Source organism: Patagioenas fasciata, chromosome 7 (genome assembly GCF_037038585.1).
Source record: "Patagioenas fasciata isolate bPatFas1 chromosome 7, bPatFas1.hap1, whole genome shotgun sequence".
Taxonomy (NCBI): Eukaryota; Metazoa; Chordata; class Aves; order Columbiformes; family Columbidae; genus Patagioenas; species Patagioenas fasciata.
In genome coordinates this window covers 13,622,158-13,635,126 of record NC_092526.1, presented here as the reverse complement: position 1 = coordinate 13,635,126, position 12,969 = coordinate 13,622,158, and the positions used below count along the sequence as shown (strand labels likewise).

The window sequence follows — 12,969 nt, the reverse complement described above, 5'->3', positions numbered from 1 at the left end:
GTTTTTGCCAGAATAAAAGCTCTTCTATCAGTCTGGCTTATGTTTACCTTGCTTCAGTAGTACAATTGTAACAGATATTAATTGGAAATGCAAGTGCTGATGTCAAGTAAGGTAGAGACCTATTTCTAGGGTTTTCTTAAACCTGTGGCAAACTCCTCTTGCACTCTAAGACTTTGGTCCAGGTTCTTCATGTATTACACTGTTCTAACTGTAGTAAGAGACTGCATCATCTTTTTAAGAGGTATAAAAATATTGTTCTTGTGTCAAATATTTCTGTGACTTCGCTAAGCTTCAGAAGCTGATGGTCATGGTGCACACAAACAGAGCTGTTCTACTCAGTTTGCTCTAACCATAGCATTTAAAGGAGCTAAAACAGCTGAAATGTTGCAGGACTGCAAAACAGAGCGCTTGGACTGTTCCTAGTGTGAAATGCCGTTCAAAAAACACGGGAAGAGCCCGATGCTGTTCAAAAAAAAGGGAAGAAATTAAAACACTTGGAAGTACCCAGCTTGGGTTTTGACTTATGTGCTTAAGTGAAATAAAAGGTTAAACCCAAGGCTTTGGATGAAAAGGAGTAGGAGTGTTTATCTTGGCAGTTTGTGTTTTTTGTCAGACTTGTGTAACTAGGTTAACCATGTGTTAGTTCATGACTCCAGCACAACAAAACAGTGAAAAAGCAATGCTGGCCCTTAAAGATGAGCAAGAGGACCTAAAAGCTTTGAGATGAAAAATCTCCTACTTTTCAATGGTTCAGAAGTAAACAAATTACAAAATCAAAGGAAATGTTTAGGCTGACATGGAAGAACCTGTTCCTTGGAAAACACTTCCGCAGGAAGGAAGGGGGAATGGTCAGTATGAGTTGCCAGCATCACAGGCTAAACTGCAGATTGGTATTATTGACCCTCTGATGTCCAGAATTCTTAAACTACAAAAAAGTTGAATACTAAATGAACTATGGGCTTGTCTCAAATTACTATAATAGCTCTTCTGCAGATGCTATGCATTTGTTTGCTTTCAGTGCCTCTGTAATCTGAAAATGTGTGGAGGTATAGTTTAATGTAACAGCAGCTTGTCTGCTTCAGTGTTAACACTATTTTAGCTTCTCATGTACTCTACGTACATTTAGTTATTTTGTGGATGGAAAGGGCAGGTGTCTGAAGTAGTGTGGCAGCTGGGTGGGGTGAGGGGGTGTAGCATCATGCTCATGCCTAGTTGGGCTCTTGTTCATAACAAAATGAAACCATCTAAAAATACTCGTAGACTGGTATATTTATTCCAGAGTCCTAGATGGACAGCAGCATGTGTCAGTCTGATTTCAACCCCTGTTTTACTACAGTAATAGCACAGACTTTGAGACTGGCATACAGCATCACTGTCTCATTTCCCAGATGCTGTTAGGTCCTTTTAAGAATGACAAAGGATAGTTAGGTTAACGCTGGTGGTTCGTGGAGTCTTTGAAGGAGGAAGGTTGCTAACATTTTAGTTCATCACTGTTTAGTATACTGAACTTCCTTCATGTAGGTAGCCATTAAGAATGATCTCTGCCAGCTACTTAAGCTGTTTCCAACCTACTGCCTTGGCAAAGCCTCGATATTGCCCAGACCTATATCAAAGTGGGATGTAGACTGGAAATGGAAGGTTGTGACTGGATGCCAAGGTGAAACTTGGCAAACCTGGCACTGTGCTGTTTTCATCATTCAGATGTGAACGCGAGTTGTGAGTTGCTCTTCTGCCATACAGTTCTTCTTTATTAGAGCCTGGGTAGTGAATTTGCTAACAAAATGATAAAACTGCATTCCTGGAAGTGTGAGGCTTTTATTAGTGTAAAGCCCATAGCATTAATATGTTAAACTTGGGATGGCTTTTAAGTGTGTGTTCAACTGTTGGGAAATGTACTGTTAAGTATTGTTGTAAACACTAATGTGTAGACCACTGGATCCACTCCTGATAAGGGTGCAGGTTTTTGTTGCTACTACTAACACAGATATCTTTATTTTGAATACCTGATGCACTAGGGAACAGATCCTGCGTGTGAAGGCTGAAGAGGATAAAATCCCTTTACTAGTAGTGGGAAACAAATCTGACTTGGAAGAGCGCAGACAAGTACCTGTAGAAGAGGCGAGAAGTAAGGCAGAGGAGTGGGGTGTGCAGTACGTAGAAACCTCTGCCAAAACCAGAGCAAATGTAGATAAGGTAAGACAAATGGCATCTGCACAATTAGATAGTTACTGTGTGTTCAGTAGCTGAATGACTAATTCTTGACTCTTACTGGGACAAAAGTAAATCTTCCATTGGGCTTATGAAAGCCTAGAGTGTCAAAAAATAATTAACTTACTGAAAAGTGTACTCTTAAGCAAATACCTAGCTTAGAGGAGCAAGAGACCTGGTACAAGTTAATGCTATTGTCTTAACTGTTTGTACCTGAACCAATAGCTCTCCAATAGTACTTTAGGTAAATGGGTTTATGGATTCCCTGGGGCACGTTTATAGGTTGTGCTCTATTACTATAACAGCAATAAACAGCAAGCGATAGACAATTCTTTCCCCCTCCATCTTCCCTACAAAGCTGCATGTGGTGTGGCTAGTGTGAGAGATTTCATTGTTGTTTTCTGCTGAGGCTGCTTTGAGTTGTGAAAAGAACTCTTCTTGCTATGTCCCTGTCCTGTTTTAACTTGTCCATGCTGGTCTAGACAGTCCACTGTCAACATGTTTCTGCTGCTGGCTTCTTGCATTAACAGTGGAGGTGGTGGGTTATTCTGGAAGAGAGATGTGTTGTGACTATGGAGTGTTTTCTCATAGGGAAAAATGAGTTTCAAGGCCCCACTTCATTCTGTGTGTACTAGGGGTTTACTTGAAGAAGAAGGTGCCTTTTTACTTCACCAATCTATAGAAGATTGTCTGAAATTACTGTTGATCTCCCTAAGGACTCAAAAGGTGTGGCTTAGAAATCTGCATTTGTTTAAAGATTGCAAATTATAAGCAGTTTTCTCTTTGACAAAAGGATATTTGCAGCTAGCTGTACTTCAGGTTCTTGTAGACAGCTTTCTGGTCTTCTGGTCTGTATTAGTTTACTAATGGAAATGCTGTTGGTGCATAAGTTACCTTGTAGGAACTCTATTACTCTCATTCTTGGTTAAAGCAATGCATATGAAACTCTTGAATGGAGACCTTTTGGTTATAAAAGACATAGCATAATTTAAATTAGGTGAAGAACTATTCTGACTTGTGGCATTTTACTAGAAAGTCAGACTATCAGATGTATAAACTGGATGATGTAGTAAAACATGAATACCTAGACTTGCTTTTGCCTATGAGCTGTCTTGTGTGAGTAGAAAATGTGTAGCCTGCTTTATACTCGGACTGTCTTTCTGATCAGCTGAGGTTAGCAGCAATGTAGCTCTGTGTCTGGAGTGTGCTAGCCTGTTGTTCTGGGCTTGCTCTCATAGATCTTCTCTAGCTAGCTTGTGACACATGCTGGTTATCTGCTATATAAGAACTGGTTTTTGTTTATCAAGACAAGTTATCAGCCATTGTGATGATTGTGCATTGACACTAGCACAGGGCTGTAGTTACATTTATACAGTCCTAATTTTACATTTGGCCCTTTGAAGGCAACTGCAAGGCTGATGTGGCCCTGGAAGAAAATGAGTTTGACATCCCTACAAAAGAATGAGAGTTTTGAATGATAAACTATTTCTGATCAGTAGCATGATATTGTTTCCAAATATCAAAGACCTATGTAGATCCCTATAAAAAAAGCCTAGCTCTATAGAGTGACATTAAGTTCTTGTTCTGTAATACTAAAAATAATTTTCCCCCATAACTCTCTACAGTAAAACAGCTGTTGCATCTGAAGTGGTATGTAGCTAGATATCAGGTGTATGGAGTGAAATCAGCTAGAATTTTGGAGAAAAGAGTAATGACTTTATCGGAATCTTTTTTTACAACATCGTCTGAGAATTTTCTGTGCTTGACACCATCAACACTGTCACTTGAATATTGCAGCTTTTAAATTATAAAACAGGCAGAATATCACCCGGCAGAGAGTGCTTGTATCTAGCTGGAAAGGACTGGACTAAATACTTTGCATGGTTAACAAGAGTGATTTGCCTGGAAGTGTTTGCTAGGCACAGATAAATGTTCTGAACTCTGAATGCTGCTTTTGTGCGAGACTGATATTCAATAAAAAGCTCTTAAAATGGGGCTGTTGAATGATTTGATAGCAGGTGAGTTTGTCCTACATCTTGCTCCTGCTCGACATGCTATGCAATTCTAATATTAATTTTGTCACTACGATCTGTGTCTAGACTTATTTCTACTGTGGTAGGTACAGTGTGGTTCTACATCTTTATTTGCTGCTGAATACGGTAGTTTGTGCCTGCTTCCTGGTGGCAGTTCTTGTTTAATCTTTCTCTATTTTTCCCTCCTAGGTATTCTTTGATTTAATGAGAGAAATCAGAGCAAAGAAAATGTCAGAAAACAAAGACAAGAATGGCAAGAAAAGTGGCAAAAACAAGAAAAGCTTTAAAGAAAGATGTTGCTTACTGTGATGCTTGGGAACTGTAAATATCTGCAGGTGGCATGGATAAGACACCACTAAGGAGATAGGGCTGAACTCATTAAAGGAACTCTGTATTGGCTCTCTTACGTTTTGTTTTGCATATCACACCTTCAAAATGTGAAAACAGAACTCTGAAACCATTTCTGGTATCCAACAAAACTTATGCCTGCTTAAACTGAAATGGGCTCAGTATTCCCAGTGTCTTTCAAAACTAGAAACCGTTTCAGAACTACAATCCTTCTGCTTGGTTATACAAAGTACTTTCATATTAACTTCCTAGTTTATGCTAACATTTCTCTGAATATATGTTTCTCTTGAACCTCTACTGGCCTTAACAAGCACAGCTGTTCAGGTTCAGACAGTTGGGTTGCAGTGGTGGTGGTGTTTTTTGGTTTGTTTGTATGGGTCTTTTTTGTGGTTTTTGTTTTTTCCACTGTTGCTGCCCTCCTTGATGTTGCAAACTGCAGAAAACTAGATGACATCTGGTTAAGGGTTTGGGTCTCCATCTTCTATTAGTTGTCACTGATATTTCTTACACTGAAATCTGCTGGCTTCCTCCCCACACTATGTAAGAAATAGCAACTGACACTTGAGAGTCAACTCAAAACAAACTTTCTTCCATATTCTATTTAGTCAATACAGCATTCATGAATCAAGCCTATGGACTCAATTCAGACTTATTTAGGCAATGCGAAAATTGATATTTAAATACTGGTTAGATGCGTTCCCCACTGGTCTGTCTTCTCATCCTTAAATTAGTGGTATGGGGTGAGAAAATGACTGTATGCCTTTATTCAAAAGGAATAATATATTCACCATGTCCTTGAAATTCTGTCCTGGGATTCTTCCTTGTATTGTGGCCAGACTCAATTCTACTCACTCTACATACATCATCCTTCCCCTCCCTGGTACTGGAATAGTGAAAATCAAAGCATTGATTTAGTTGGTTTTGTTTCTGTTGGAACAATTGTGACCACATTGGGAAAGTGGGAACATCTGCATCTGTCTCTTCGTCTTGCTGAAAATGAAAACTTTGAGTAAGGATGGGTCACATCACACAATCATGACTTGTAATAGGTGAGGCATACATGCTACCTCTCAATGATTAGCTGGCTAGTGAGTTGTATGGTGTCAAAAAGCAAATGAAGTTAAGCAGTTGCCATGTCTGCTACTCACTGTTAATTTTATATGTACTGTTTCTGATGCACAGCAACCTAGCACATGGAGATGCATGTTGGGTTTTGTTGTCTTTTATGTAATGGTGGTCATGTACTGATCAACAAAACCAGCCTAGGAATGGAACAAAAGCCAGTACTGAGCAGATCCTATTGTCAGCTGCCTGAATGGAGCTTTCTGGTGCAGATACAAAAAAAATAAACCCAAACACAGCACTTCTGGCACTGTGGAAAGTAACTGTCTCTTCCAGTGGTAGAGTCGCTCAATGAATTATGGTTATCTGAAAGAGTAGCGAGACTTAAAGTAGTGACTGTATCTTGCTTGTTAACGGGATGCTTAAAACACAGCTACTTGGTGAAAGGAATACTTGATGCGATTGTTCAATGAAGCATGTTACAGCACTAAATTAACAAATACTGTTTCTTTTTGAGGTGAAGTAGTAGTGAATACTGTTCAGTACTTAGTATTGTAATTTGAGGTTGAAAAAACCCACTTTTTAACATGTACTAGATGGCTCCTGTGCATTCCACTTCTGAACTTTGAAAAAAGATGTGTTAGATATCAGAACCTCTGTTGGTCTGAGGTTTCACAGGGACTTATTGCAAACTCATTGTCTTCCATAACTAGTTCAACTTGTCAGGCAACTCATTGGATTGGGGAAACTGTACTAAATAAAAGGTGCTGTAATCTTCATTCTTGTCAAGTTAAATTCCTTTGTTAATATTACCTTGTATGGGCAGACAGAATGGGTAACCAATTCTGGAAATATTTATCTTTGAATGGTATAATTGGTATTACAAAGCCAACTTGACAGGATGGTTTTGAAGCAGAGACTGGGAGCCTGTTGGCTTACAGAACTTGTCATTGGAGCTGTATCACCTGTATCAAAAACCTAAGCACCTAATGGGGCACTTGGAGCTGTAACACTTCGCTAACAAAGTTTCCTCTTGAACTTCATGGATAACGTCGATTTTTGAGTGCACGTTGTGCCTACAGCAAATGAATGTCTGCTTCTGGAGGAATGCAACTCGCTTAGGTTTGGTTTTAGTTGAGACCTAAAGGTTAAGTCCTTAATTAACCTAAAGGATCAACAACAGCTGAGTTCACATTACAAGCTTATCTAGGTCAAGCCCCTCTGAGGCGGATTGTAAAATGTGTCTAACAAAACTGAATAAGCTTTCCTTGCTATATGAATAATGAACTCAACAAAGCTCACAATTAGCAGCTCAGCTATATTGGCTCAAGAGACTTGCATGCATTGACCTTTGATCTCTTTAGTCTTAAAATACCTGACAGTATTTGATAGGACAGATGAATTTCTACTCAGAACACTGAGTCTGCAACTGGTGTTCTGACAGTCCATGTGCTGTTCTCACTCAGGTTACTTTTTTTAACTGATGAAACTCTACTGCTGAGGTGGACTTGCTTGAAAGAAGGTGCTTGATACTGCATCTCTTCAATGTTCTGTGCTTGTCACTTTTTTCAGAAAGACTAGGCCTGGGGACTAAATACAGCAGCTTTTCAGTATTCCTCTTCTGTACTTTTGACAAACTTCAGCGTAGCTTTCTACAGCTGAAAACATCATGAAGCAGCTACCGTGGTTACTTCAGAACAGTGGGCAGTAAGTGTTCTGACCTGAACCGGGAAGGCAGTAAAACTGCTCCTCTGGACCGGAATCATTGCCTCCATCTCATGGTGGAAGAGCCTGAATGCATGTCCCACTGAATAGAGACAGTACAAGGTCCTTGAATAACTTCCAAGTGTGCTCCAGTGGACATCTGCATCAGGTGGGTTGAGTGAATAAAAAATGGCACAGATAAGGGCTTCTTTTGGACTTGAGGGTTTCCTGTGAGCGGAGTAAAGGGAGCTTTGGCTACTTATCTAAGTGAGTATTTGCAGACCAGATACATCAAACAAGGAGGACTGACAAGAGCGTGTGTGTGTGGCTGCCTGCTAGCCATGCTGTGTAGCTGAGGCAACTGCAGGCTGTACTGAAGCTGATATATTTTAGCAGCCTTGACATGGTAGGCCATTATAAGACCAAGACTTCATCAGTATAATGTGCTCTTAATTATTTCTGGAGTAAGGCTGTAAGCAAGTAACTGGATATTTGAAGCTGGAGGTCATGCAAGACTTGACTATGCACTTGCACTTAAGCATTCAAATATTATTCTTGTGTAATGACTTAATGTATTCTGGGAGCTGTTTACCGTAGTGTGCCATCTTCCATGTGTGGCTTAGCTGTGGGTATTCCAGTGCTCCAGTCTTCCTTCTGGTTTGAGTTAACACGAGACAAGACCCATTATAAGAGGGGCTAAATTGTCATATGAAATTACACTTCAGAAAAACAGGTTAAACTCTGGGAATGCGAAGGCAGGCTTGACTTGACTTTTCTTTCTTTTTTTTTTTTTTTTTGGAGAAGCATTTTTCCAAATGAGAGTAGAGATGCAGCATGGAGTACATAAGTACATCTTCAGTTACTTGTACTGTATGTGTTCTGTATAGACTAATAAGCCTTTACTGCAGCTTCTAGGTGAACAGTTGGCATGATGAGAAGAAAGATTTATGCATGCATTTACTGGGCATTAAACTCGAGAAAACGGTTAATAGCCATCTCAAGTTCCAGTTGAATCCTCTCTAATATAATGCTTAAGAATACATCTAAGGTACCAAGCTACAATCTGGAATGTAGTAAGAGGTGGGGGGGAAATACATCTCACTAAATTCTCAGATATTTTTTTTTTAAAGCTTTCCAGAGGATTAACCCAGTACTTGGGACTGACAGGTCTATCAGTTCTAGCTCAAAAAGAGAATACTGTTTATCAGTTCCAATCAGAGCTTCAATAGACAGAAGCTTTCTTTAATTGCTATAAGCATATGTTGCAATACTTGCCTCCTGTTGACTTTCTAGTTGGGAGAAGGAGGGAAGAGGAGCAAAGCAGCTCTGATTTTTCACTGTAATCTCCACACTTCATGGGAATGGCAGGTGTTCCTCTTGGGAGGGGAAGGTGTTATCTCAAACACCACAAAAGAGGTTTAGCATAGAGGAAATGACTGTGATTGAAAGATTTATTAAAACGGCCTCTAAACTATGTATGCTATACTATACAATGTATTTTTTTCTTACATAACTTCAGAGCTTTGTCTCCTAACATGCACAAACATATTTAATGTCTATAAAACTGGTCACTTTTCATTATCATGCTCTAATACAACTGATTTTTATTACTATTGATAATAAAAAGAAAAACAGGCATAATATTTGTTTGTTATTGATTTTTACAGCATTCGAAAAGCACTTTTAATGCCCCAGCTTCTTGAACCAGGCAATTGCTGACTTTCAGTGGCTGGGACTAACCTTTGTGTCAAATCTGTAACGTGATTGTATTGCAGACTGTGGGAAGGGAGGGGAGTAGGAGGTGACTGAGGCCCTGATCATTGGTTTGCCTGAAATGGTCTGCAGGTTTCAGGACCGAAGGAATACTGTAGTTTGATTTGTTCATAGTTATTTTTCCGTAAACTAATTTGCTCAGCATGCATCAACTATGTGAATAAGGCAATTGCTTTCCTCGTTCTTCAGTCAGTCTTGTGGCATAAATAACAGAATAAGCATCATTATGTGGAAATATTAATCTTTAAGTTGTCTGAGTGTGCCAGAGTTGATTCTCTGGGTTGAACAGAGTGCGGCAGAGAAGCTGAAGTGCCTCTGAGGAGAGATGGTTTGGGACAGACTCACTGCACTGTTATGCCACTGAATTCAGAGTGGCACAGGAATGGGGTTCACAGTGAACTTTGGGGGCAGTTTCTGCTGCTGCTGTTGTACAAGCTGGAAGCAGAACATCCTCTTGCTGATGACTCCTGGCCAAGGATTACAGCAATTTACATCAGCTTGTTTACAGGGTGTTTGCTTTGTGTTTCAGGTTGCCACAGTGGTTTACGTAGTTCTCCTTCCCAGTGAAGTAATTTTTTAAATATTCTGCAGCAAATGGTAGTATGAAAAGTATTATGTAGGAGGCACGAGAGGGTTCTGAACACAACTGTACTACACAACTGTACCCAAAGCCCAGAATGGCACGTTTTTCTTCAGATACTCTGTGGATGTTTGTGAGGAACAGACCTTACATTGCAGCAGGATGGAACTGGAGAATGATTGCACATATAGAACTTGGCTTCTGCCTTTGCCTGTGCTCTGCCCCAACCAGAACACCTCACTAATGTGGTTTTGGGTGCTAAAAGCTCCGCGGGTTCCTGGGCTGGTACAGGCGCCTCTTCCTGAGAACTCTTGGCTCCATCTTGTGGCTTCAGGAGTCAGAAGCTCCACCATGGAGAGGGGCTGTTCAGCGTGCTCAGACCGGCACACAAGTTGCTGCTATTAATCTTCTACACACAGAAATCCATGCTAACTAGATTCTTTTCTCAGTGCTCTGCCTTACGGTTCTCTCATGTAGTAGGAGACCTTGTTCTAAATTAAAATTTTCCTTTTGCATGCAAATGCTAATGTTAATTCTTGCCTAAACATTCTGGTGTGCAGCAGAACACCCCATTTCTCATGAGGATGGTGGCTTTATGATTTCTATGGCATTAAACCAGTTTGCATTGCAAGTGTAAGTTTGTTCTGCTCACTGAGCACTAATTTGCATGCCACAAAGAATACTTATTGTTCCACAGCACTGTGCAGTACTTCACGAAACACTTTGTTTCTAAGGGTGACTAAAGATGCTGGGTTTTCTTTGCAATTTAAAGCCTTAATAGGGGTGGGGGAATATCCTATTTAAAAAAATCTTTTTTCCACACCCCTCAGTCTCTCCTCCCCCCAAACTACTTAGTGTCTGTTGTAGGAATGCAAGAGAAATACCAACAAATGGCCCCTTAAGCCTTGTAACTCCAAAGGGGTTGGAGGCAAAATGCTGAGGTGAGCCTGGGACCATATGCTCTGCAGTTGCCTTCCTGATAAAGTTGATTAATCTCCAGAGTTTACAGTAAGTTCCTTTCAATGAGCTCTGTTATTTGGCTTTGAGGCAGAATCATGTTTTTGATATAATCAGAGTTTATAGAGTTTGTTTTTAAAGTCTAGTGTTCGGGGTATCGGAGGCTTTATGCATGTTGGCTTCATAGGCCAAATACCAGAATTCAAGGACAAACTTGTGTCTACATGTAGCATTGAGAGACAAGGAAATTTTACTGCCTACTGTTTAATAATGCTCTGTTTTTGTTTTAAAAGGAAAACGCAGACAACAAACTGAACTTGCTGTTCGGATGAGTTTCTCAACCTGTGGTCTGTAAAAGTGCTCTGTAATATGATTGCCTTGCCCACAAATTGATGGCATTACACTTCTATATGTGTAAACAAGAAAAACAACTGTGGACTGGAGGAAGGAGTAATTATCTGAAAAACAGCCAAATTATTTTTTTGCTTCTGAATGAAAACCATCATGGCAACATTGCCCAAGATAGCATGCAGTTTTGCTTCTAAAGGTTTGTCTGGCTCTTCAGTTTTAGGAAGGCTAATGAGAACCTGAGAGAGATGGTCCTGGTCAGATACAGACTTCCCTAATAGAAGGATCCTTGCCCAGAATGACAGGATTCAGAAATCAGAAGTTAAAACTTGGTTTCCTGCTTGGGAGGAAGAGCTATGAAAGCCAAAACCTGCCAGACTGTTGAACAAATGGCTACAGGGTGGACTAAATATTTAGTTTGAAATATGGCTATTCTTCTAGTTAGTGCTATTGTCACAAGTGTGGAAGAACCTCTTTTACTCTGGGGCCTCTGTTTTCACTTCTTCTTGGGCCTGCTTTGTTCTTTGTCCTTGGGTGTGTCCATCTTTACCCCTAGGATTTCAAATCTTACTAGTTCTCCTTAGGTTCAGACAGCTTAACTAGACGTGAGTCCTTCCCTCCCTTTGACAGGCACTCATGTCCCCAGCTATGGTCAGCTGCCCTCTTCCAGCTCTGAAGGACAACAGAATCAATCAGACTATGGGAAGAACAACCACCCACAGAAGGATTATAAACACTAGGAGAGCTGGACACTTCAGAATTTGCTCCTGAGAACTGTGTCCTACCTGAGAAGCAGCAGCAGAGCAGGTGACTCACCCTTTCCTGCAGCTGGGTTAGAACTTTCTCATGTGGTCCCTTGAGTAAATCTATTTGAGCGATGATGGTAACGTGGCAAACACTTTTGGAACAGAAGGTAACACCGTGTCTGTTTTGAGTTGTTTTGATTTGCCTTCCCCCCTCAACTCCCCACCTCTTCCCCTCCCTGAGCACTATGGAGGGAGGAGGGCAGGCAGAGCTTCTCCTGTGTGGGAGTAAGGTCCACGTTTGCAGCTTTGCCTCAGGAGCTTGAAAACTGTAAGTCAGGCCTCCAAAACTACATTTTGTTTAGAGGTAATGAGATGCTTTAGAAAATGAAGTTCTCTTTCACGGTCTTTTTGTTTCCAGGCCTTCTGAGTGCACTGGCTTCATGTTTGCAAACTTTCTTTCTTAAACAATGATGGGAGAAGTACTTTTTTTTCAATGGAAATGAATATGTTCATATGTTTGCTGATTCCAGCCCCTGGGGCATAAATTTTCAGATATTGTGGCATTTGGAGAACAGTGGAGGCAGGACACACAAAGCACTCAACTTTAAGCCATGTTTCCACTGGGTCGCCATCGTCTGCAGTAGGAATCTGAAGGATTGTAAAACCTGAAGCATAAGGACCCCCTGTTGGTGGTCCCAGTGTCTGTCTTGGCAGCTTGCCAGGAGCCCAAGGGATACACTTAATTTTCTTTATTCATTAGCATATTTTTAATCAAATCCATCAAACCACAATGTTTCCACATGTCTCTCCCATGGCAGATGAACAAAAATAGGTCAGTGCTCAAATGCACCTTTAACACACTGCAGTTCTGCAGTTCGCTCCTATTGTTGCAGTTGGAGGACAGCACATTCCATGTCCTCTGCACCAGGTGAAAACTCGTGATGAAGAAGACTTCCCTTCTCTTCTGAAAGAGGAATGCACTGGACTGTCCGCCGCCCAGTCAGAGGGCAGGAAGAGCTGCATCTGAATCCTTTCCAAGTTTACAGCATTTGTTTAATGTTAATTTCTAGTGAATAATCAAGCAGGTGCAGTGTCCATGGATGAATTCCCTGGCCCTAATGAAGTTTCAAGGCTGCTTACACCTAGTTTAATAATAGGCCTTTTACATTCTTGTCACCTGTAACCTACCTTCATATACCTCATGCTGCCA

At 40.6% G+C, this 12,969-nt stretch overlaps 1 protein-coding gene across 3 annotated transcripts in view; it reads left to right on the top strand.

The window, feature by feature from the left end:
* The window catches only part of RALB (RAS like proto-oncogene B), a 48,554-nt gene extending 42,124 nt beyond the window's left edge, over positions 1–6,430 (top strand). For all 3 annotated transcript variants that reach the window (XM_065840768.2, XM_065840767.2, XM_065840769.2), the window contains 2 exons: positions 2,016–2,193; positions 4,431–6,430. In XM_065840768.2, the coding sequence (XP_065696840.1) occupies positions 2,016–2,193; positions 4,431–4,550 (298 nt within the window). In that variant the 3' untranslated portion in view covers positions 4,551–6,430. The remainder of the gene's footprint in view (positions 1–2,015; positions 2,194–4,430) is intronic.
* Positions 6,431–12,969: the final 6,539 nt, after the last annotated feature.